Source organism: Sparus aurata, chromosome 23, assembly GCF_900880675.1.
Source record: "Sparus aurata chromosome 23, fSpaAur1.1, whole genome shotgun sequence".
Classification (NCBI taxonomy): domain Eukaryota; kingdom Metazoa; phylum Chordata; class Actinopteri; order Spariformes; family Sparidae; genus Sparus; species Sparus aurata.
The window spans coordinates 25832574-25841368 of NC_044209.1; the positions used below are offsets into that span (position 1 = coordinate 25832574).

The 8795-nt window shown below is 45.0% G+C and overlaps 1 protein-coding gene across 1 annotated transcript; it reads right to left on the minus strand.

The window, feature by feature from the left end:
* Positions 1 to 2810: 2810 nt before the first annotated feature.
* rasd2a (RASD family member 2a) lies at positions 2811 to 4300 on the minus strand. Its single transcript, XM_030406827.1, has 2 exons — positions 3618 to 4300; positions 2811 to 3498 (listed from the first exon to the last, which is right to left on the minus strand). Exons 1-2 carry the CDS (start codon positions 4150 to 4152, stop codon positions 2984 to 2986), a joined length of 1050 nt encoding a protein of 349 aa, XP_030262687.1. The 5' UTR covers positions 4153 to 4300; the 3' UTR covers positions 2811 to 2983.
* Positions 4301 to 8795: the final 4495 nt, after the last annotated feature.

An 8795-nucleotide genomic window follows, 5' to 3' on the forward strand; every position in this document is an offset into this window, starting at 1 on the left:
TAATAGTTCCACATTCATAGAGAAAATCCTCTGGTAGCGCTTTGTTATACGTTCATAATTACTTCTTTTAATGCTGTGCTAATTACAGAGATGATAGAGACAACATTCAGTAACGATGCAACTCAACATATTTGAAGATTGTACGTAGAGACGTCTTGTCTCTGGAGGAAAAGAGACGAGTTTAAGACCAATTTTTTGCTCTTTCGCTGTCGTTACGTTGCAGTTCTCTGTCATAAATAGATCCGCTGCCTCATGCAGTGACAGCGCAGGTAAACACACTCTACAGATCACATTAATAGATCTCACAGCGCAACGTTGATGTTCGACTGTTGCGTCTGACAGACCGATGCCGTCAGATCAGAAATGCGCATATTGAATGTTTGTCGAGTGTTTACTGGTGTCAGAGCAGAACAGGTGGTTCCCGTCTCATTACCGGTAAACAGACGAACGAACCGATGGACCGCTCAGATCGCTGCCCAATTCCCCCGTCGTCATGGATACGGGAGGTGTTAAGAGCGAGCTCCAATTAGCTGCCTCCGTTTCTCCTCTCTCGTGACACAATTGTTCATTAGTTTGGCCGGTTTGTGTGTGTGTGTGTGTGTGTGTGTGTCATCATATAAGCACCACTCAGTGTTTCCTGCACGCCCACACAGTCTTTTACATTACAGGATATTATGGATGTGAGCGGTGTGAACCAGCACACACAACCTCCCGTTTATTATTCAAACAGCAGCGATCACGACGTGCTCGTCACAGCGGAGCCGAGCAGAGGAACAGCTCACTGCGATGAGTCGGCCCGCTGCACCGACAGCGTCAGCACCCGCGATCATTTCATCTTCCAGGGGCAGAAGTCGTTTTATTGAATTCATTTGCATCAATAAAATCTGGTGTATGATAAGAGAGAGAGAGGGTTTGGAGAGAGAAGCTGAAGGACACGAAGGAAACATCTTGTCTGGTTTTAAAGCTCTGAACTGAACATTTGACTGCAGTCTGCTCTGATTATCGACAGTTAATCAGGAACGAACGGTGAATCCATTAGTTGCTGACTATTAACGTCCGCTGTTTTGCCAATCAGCAGTGTTCCAGTGCTCTGGATCTTTGTTGTTTCATCTCAGACAAAGACGACTGCAGAGATCTCTCTGTATTATATAATTGTCTGCACTTAACGACGGTTTCTATGAGACAAGAATCGCCGAGAAAAACACAACGCTTGCACCAAAAACTGTGTTGTGTGAGGAGGACGAAGAACAAGAGGTCAATAAAAAGTTATTTTCAGCTCCTTGGAGTTTGTTTCTATTTGTTTCTCACAGGAAACAAAGTAAAATTGTTTTTCCACACATGGACTTCACCTCTACAATGATTTTTGATTATTTTATTGATATCAGAAAACATTAACAGTGTATCGACAGTAATATATCTGTGATGGGTCGATAGCAGCTGAAGATATTAACCAACAATCTTTGTCTTCTGTGGGTGTTTTTCACGTGGATATTGATCTTCCTTTGGTTTTTGGTTTGTAGGTTTTTATTCTGTGTCACGCTGCGCAGGAGTCGCTCTGGTCTCGGTCATGACTCGTCTCGGTTCAGGAGTTCTTGACCGCGACACTGATGATCCAGAAAATACATTTTGAGTCATTTTTAAGAGAAACTCTCTGATCCCAGCTTCTGTCTTTGGGTTGTGGACAAGACAAAACATTTTTGAGGACGTCTTCAGACCAAACAACTGAGTTAACAACAACAACTTTCTTTTTTTTTTTAGTTTGGGTACAATGTTTAGTCGCCATCACTCCAACTTTAACTATCGAATCAAATATCGAAAAGTAAATTATCAGAACAGAACTTAATTAGTTTCAGAGCTCGTCTCGACCTCAACTCTAACTTTCAAATAAGAAAGTTGAATTATGCGACCAAAACATTATTTCATTGGGGTCAAAACTCAAAGAGTTATTGCAGAAAGTTGCCTTGAAATGTTTTGCTTTCTCAGCTTTTTCATTTTAACAGTGTGAAACATCAAAAAATGAGAGTAAATCACTTCATTATGATGAAAACAGTCACGTGGAAGAACCCAAAAGTCAAATGTGAGAAACAGTAAAGACGTCTTATAGAGTCTGCTGATGAATATCAATATAGAAAAAAATATTGAATGTTCTTAAGTACCCAATGTAATTTTCTGGCAATAAATTCACTACATTTCTACATATATTTAACATATAATCAGTGTTTATTGATGTGATTGTATTAGAAATAAACCACTTTGTCTGTGATGCATCTCACAAGGTTGAGCCTCTGAAAGGAGCTAAAAGAAACAACCTGAATCAGCTGGAACACACTGAGTATCTCCTCTCTGATTGGTCAGCTGCCACCAGAGCTCCTTCCCGCAGACCTGAGTGGGCTGCAGAGAGTTTTTTATTCTGGAGGATATAAATAGATCTTCTTCTCGGCAGCAGTGTGTAACGTGGACTCTCTCCATGGTGCTGATTTCATTCAGATCACTGTGTCCCCTCTCCTCCTCTCCTCCTCTCCTCCTCCTCCCACCTCCTCCTCTTTAATGAATGATGCTCTGCCTCTTTTGTTTCCTCTGATGACACACGAGTGTGCAGACTCTCGCTTCTTTTGTCGCACCTCGGGCCCGTCGAGCCTCTGTGGGAGGACTGGAGATGTGAAGCATCTCAACAAGTGTCTGACAACAGGAGGAGACGTTCAAGGTCTCTGGCTGACTCATCTCCCCCCACGTCATCACGTTTTGCATCACAATCCACTGACATGAATCTGTGTCTTATAAATACATTCAAGGAGCAGATGAAGACGTGAGAATTAGAAATATATTCTTTTATTGGAATCGTGATATAATAATCATACAGTTACATACAAAAAGCAGAGTTTGAGCGCACTGGTCCAGCCAGGTGCGACGTGAGGGTATAACCCCTTACATAATAAGACATTGCAGCATACTACTACAATTGGTTTGTGAGAAGGCTCGAGATTCATTGAATCTGACACCTCTCGGGTTTGTGTTGCTTGCTGGATCTCAGCACCAGCCGCAGGTCGCTGGTGAAGCTCGGCCGGCGCGCCAGAGGGTCCGTGGCGGCGCAGGGCGCGCCGAGCCCCCGCGTCCGCCTCGCTCCCCGGCCCCGCTGGCCGATGCACATGGACTGGTAGGTGAGGATGGAGACGAGCTGGTGCCGGGACGGGCTCGTCTCAACAGGCAGTCCCCCAAGAGTGGCGAGGGCCCTGAACGCACCTTCCAGCCCGGTGCCGTCTTTGGCCGACGTCTCGAAGAAGGAGACGTCCTCACCGAGCGCCTCCTCCACCTCCGAGCGGCTCACGGCTCCCGGCGCCTCCAGGTCCGCTTTATTCCCGCAGATCACAGCCGGAACTCTCGCGGGATGTTTGAGTTTGAGTAACTGCGCTTTGGCAGCTCTGATCTCGGCGAGCAGCGCGCAGACTTCATCGAAAGAGTTTCTGTCATCCAGACTGAAGACGAGCAGGAAGGTGTCACCTGGAGGAAAGACAACAAGAACATTTAATCACAAAGTTTAAAGTCATAATTCTCATAATCTCGTGGTTATTACACACATGTATGTCAAATTCTGCCCCGAACCGCTCAGTCTCTCTCACCTGTCAGGATAGACAGCCTCCGCTTCGCAGGGAAGTTCCGCTCACTCGCTGCGTCCAGCAGATCCACCTGGTAAGCTTCTCCTCCGATGTGGAACAGCTTCCTGTGGAAGTCCTCTGCTGTGGGCTCGTAGTTCTCTTCAAATTCGTTCCCCAAGAACCTCCTCAGGATGTTGGTTTTACCCACTTTGGGAGCACCGAGCACCACCACTCTGTGACAGTTCCTGGGCTTGGCCAGTCCCAGCTCCAGCAGGTCCACGGACCTCTTCGGGAGCCGATCCGTGGACAGCTGCCTGTTCCCAGAACTCGAGGATCTCCTGGCAGCCGCTCTCTTCTCGTGCTGCCTCCAGCTCTCCCTCACCGTCTTGATGATGCCCATGCCTGCTTTGGATATGCTTGAGACTTTGGGGTGCTGTGTGGCCGGAGGGAGCGCTGCGCCGTGGAGAGCTGGGTGCGTAATGCGTGACTGCCCGGTGAGAGAGTCGAACATGTCCAGGATGCCATCAACGGGAAGGTAGAACTTCTCAGTTGTGTTCATCTCCGTGTTCTGTCAGAGACACCGAGAGGCGATCAGATATCTTACCAACCCAGCTGCTTCTCCATGTGTGCGCCGAACCAGAGCCGGGCGCGCTCTCTTATACACCCACGGCGCCTGCGTCACCGGCTCATCCAGTCTCACCAAAAGAGGACACTCCTTTTATAGAAGCGTAAAGCAAAACCAAAAAAAAAAAAAAAAAGCGCACAGCAGCAACAGAAAAGTGACTCCTGGAAGTTTCTGGAGAGTTTTTTTTTTCAACTTTTACGAACCAAAATGATCCAAATCATCCTGAACATTCAACACATCCACAGCGTCCTGATGTGCTGCAGCCAGGTTAAATGCTCTGGATCTATTTTTAGCGCCTGACTAACAGGTGTTTCTGTCTCATTATTGACTGACACATAATTGCACACATCCCTGTAGTCATGCACACTGGAGGTCTGAGCACTAATTAACCGTGTTCATCCTCTCTTCTCCTCTCGGTGCGTTTCAGCCTCTTTTATTTTTTATCTATTTTTATGTTTCCCACGCGGTGTTTTCCTGCGCGCCTGCACATCTCTGACATAACTGGTGCGTTTGGGAATTTAGCTGTTCATGGGCAGCAGGACTCACGATGTGTTGGTTGCAGAGACAGCTCACTCTCCGCCGATGAGTCTTCAGCATCTGCAAAAGACGTCGATATCAGGGCACCGGATGATTTTCTTTGGATCTGGTGTGAAGGTCTGGAAGGAGAGCAGGGTGGACGCTGAAGGATCCTGTCCTCACCTGAACACCTGGACAGAAATCAGTGCGTCAGTCCGTGCAGGAGTCAAAACATGTTGTATAACTGCAGCTTCTTCTCAATCAAACCGTCCTTTTCACAAACCAAGGGCGCCTCTGAATGGAGAGCCCACATAACACATTTCTTCCTGGAGGCCATGAAGAATGGGTTGGTTACATTAAAAAAAAAAAGATTTGAAGAAGGAGAGATTTGATTCCCACAGAGCGTTTAACATCATTCCAACACGCCACCATGAATACCGTCTGAAAACCACGTTTTGATGGGAACTAGAACGGAGGTACATTTTCTTTTGTGTGCCGTTCTGATGGAAGACCTTCATAGCTGACCTGGTTTTTCGCACAACCCACTTGAATAACTGTTGACTTTCTGCAAAAAACAGATTCAAACTTCACATTCCGTGCTTGTGGTCCGGTGAGGTTCAGGCACAAAAAAACACTTGGTTAGGATCAGGAAACGATGGTGTTTTGGCCACAAACACAGCAGGAAAAATGTCCAGACGGCACATCAAATTTACCTGGTTTTTCGACTGTTAATGTACCAAATGTTTCTTTGTTGTCAGCTGCAAATGATCCTGAAGTTTTGTCAGAAGTACCCTGTTTAAAGCTGCAAATGTTCCCGACATCTCCTCAAAAAATACCTGGTTTTCAGCTACAGGTGGTGCTGACATCTCCTCAAAACGACCCTTGTCTTCTTCTGCAAACGGTCCAGACATCTGGCAACAAATGGCCCAGATGTCTTATCAAGAAATACCCGATTTAAAGCTGCACATGGTCCTGATATCTTGTCCAAAAAAATATCTACGTCTCGTCAGACTACCCGATCTGTTGCCGCTAATCAACTGGAAAAAGTCCCGACGTCTCGTTAAAAAAACATCCAGCGGATTGAATCCTCGCTTCAGACGTCACACTCAGCTCATACACTTGTAATCTGAACATGATGTGGGTCTATGATTGTGGAAATGTTGATGAAACACGTCCTAACAGTTTGCGGAAAAAGCACCAAGAATAAAAACATCTTCTGAAATAAAAATAAAAATACGCTGTACATTAAAAATCAGCCGTTTCTGAGTGACCCCAAACGTTCGTTCGAACGTTTGGGGTCACTCAGAAACGGCTGATTTTTCCTCTTCCCCTCAAAAACAACATTACCCACAATGCAGCACTTTAATGTGTACAGTTGTATTTTTATTTATTGACTCCAGTGTCAACAAAACAGGATGGTTGATGCTTCACCCTGATGAAGGTCTCGGTCTCTCCTCTTCGTCACGGTGACGGCGTCATTCACTGATTCACCCGCCGCTGACGGGACTAAATATAGAAACAACTTTCACGTTAACGTCGAACGGTCTGGTTTCTATTTACGTCGACTCGTCACACGCTGCAGCATCACCAGAGATGCCACAGGAGTCAAATTAACCACAAGTCACCTGTTTGATCTCAGGGGGCAGGTTCACAGAGTTTGAATCAGTCACATCGTCCAATTAAATTCTGCTTTCTGTCACCACTTCTTTACCTGGACCATCCGGATCACCTGAGGCTGGTCTGCTTCCTGTCCCCACAGCCTGACCTTCACCTGGAGGGGAAGGACCTCATATTTTCAGCCCGAGCACACGTTTGTTTCAGAGTTCAGAGTGTTCGTCTCCGACAAAAAGTGAATGTTTGGCAGCCTGAACGAACCCTAAAACTCACCAAACTCTGCACACACGTCACAGCTGGAGAAAAATGTGAAGATTCAACATTATCGGGTTGTGGGCGTGGCCAGGGGGCTCACAGCGCCCCCTCACGCCGGGTCACGTGACCAAAAATCTTCTTCGATCTTCCTGAAATTTGCAGGACTCATAGTTAATTTTGTTTACTTGTACGTGGGATTGGGAGGGTTATTAAAAATGTTTATTCTGATACAGTTGCTTATTTTAAAAAAAGGATTCAGTCGTGTAATCGAGGTAAAACTGTCAGCTCATCTAAACCAGGGAATAAAACATTACTGTTCACTGTGGCTTTCAAATAAGTAAATTCATTTAATGCATTTTTGTTTATATGTAGCTAATTATGCTAGCTTTTTTTCCCATTCTGTCTTCCAAGATGCTGTTTTAAAGTCTTAATATTTTAGTTTTGATTAGTTTCTATGTCTCCGAATGGTGTTATACTCATGAACTTGCCTAAGTGAGGTTTTATTCGACTGAAGGTTTTCACATCTCAACCTTTACATCTCTAAACCTCGTTTTAAACTGAGTATTTACTGATATAAAATAGAAAACAGGACCTGAAAAAAATCCAAAAGGCATTTTAGTGTCATCAGCTTGCACCACTCTCACTTCACCTGTTTGATGTCTGCTAATAAAATCCAAGCCTAAATATGCTCTCTGAATATTAATGTACATGTTTTATAGTGATCACAGCAAAGGAAAGAGTATATATTATATATAAAAAATATAAATAAACGTGTAAACACGTCACAACAACTACATAAACTAAATCAGACTAGACAAAGATGGAGGACTCGTCGCAGTTGAAACAAGATTGTGATTAATCAAAAATATGTAAGTAGCAAACCGGTAAGCGGTCCTGTGTGTGGACCCTCCGGAACCTCAGAACCAGTCCTGGTAATCTTGAGTTTTACATCACAGGTCCACTAGAGGGCAGCAGAGAGACACATGTGAAGTTTGACAGAAACGTGGTCAGTGATCACACACATTCAACTGGTTTTACGTTGACTTTAGATGTGACACACACACACACACACACACACACACACACACACACTGCTGTGACGTCACCCTCCCCCTCTCCTCCCCCTCGCCTGCCTGCATGTCCCCCCTGCACTGACCTCATCGGGCCTTTGTTGGGAAACAAAGAATGTTCAGGCATCTGTTTTCAGGAGAAATAAAGACAGAGAGGAGGAGGAGGAGGAGGAGGAGGAGGAGACGGCACACACACACACACACACACACACACACACACACACGCATATATCAAGTCTGATGTGAGATTATAAACATGCAGCTGCAACAAGTTGACTGGAATATAAACGTGCTGTGAGAGAGCTCCGCTGGGCTCGTTGCACTTGTGATTTCTGCACACTTTCCTCCTCATTGTCTCCTGCAGGAGTCGTGGCTTTGTTGTTTCAAGGTGGAGCTGGTATTTCCTGTATATCCTGCTCGGTCAACGCGCCACACGACCCGCAGCCTTTTCCACCAGCGTCTCCTTCGACCGAGAAAATCATTTCTTAAAACCTTCACGTCATGACATGAGACCTGAAGCTGAACAATCGATTGAATCCCAGCCAACGTAAAACAAAAATACAGAACAGAGGAGATTTTCCCTTTTGGTTTTTCCTTTTTCTTTTTCTGGGGGGCCCTTGTGTGTAATGCATACGGATGTGATTCAGACAACGGCCCATTAGTGCTGATAAATAAGTAAAGATAAGTGATGAAGCTGCTGAAAAAGGAAGTGCGGCTCCTTGTTGGAGGCCTCTGGGAGAACACAGTCACTCACTCTGCCAGGAAGTGTTACAAGGATCACACACACACACATACACATACACACACACACACACACACACACACACACACACACACACCTCATTTTTACCTTCTCGCTGCAACATCCGTCTCTAATATTCAGACATTACATCACATACAGAGACACACTTGTTCATTAGTTCAACTTTGTGACAACCGTCATTAATAAACAGTTGTTTCACTGTAAACTGTCAGTAAGATCCTTTATAAACCTGTTTTATGGCAATCGTTAACGTTTGTAAACCTTGTTTGCATCTTCAGACGTTGTTATAATATGAATATAAATATATATACAGTGTTTTGAGATATAGCCTAAAAATACTGTGATATTATTTTAAGACA

What these genes read in the sequence shown, in the direction of transcription:
- rasd2a (XM_030406827.1), bottom strand. Translation starts at nt 4,152, where the DNA reads ATGAACACAACTGAGAAGTTCTACCTTCCCGTTGATGGCATCCTGGAC. An exon ending in GAGGCTGTCTATCCTGACAG is followed by an intron (nt 3,499 to 3,617) that starts GTGAGAGAGACT and finishes TCTTTCCTCCAG; the next exon opens with GTGACACCTTCCTGCTCGTC.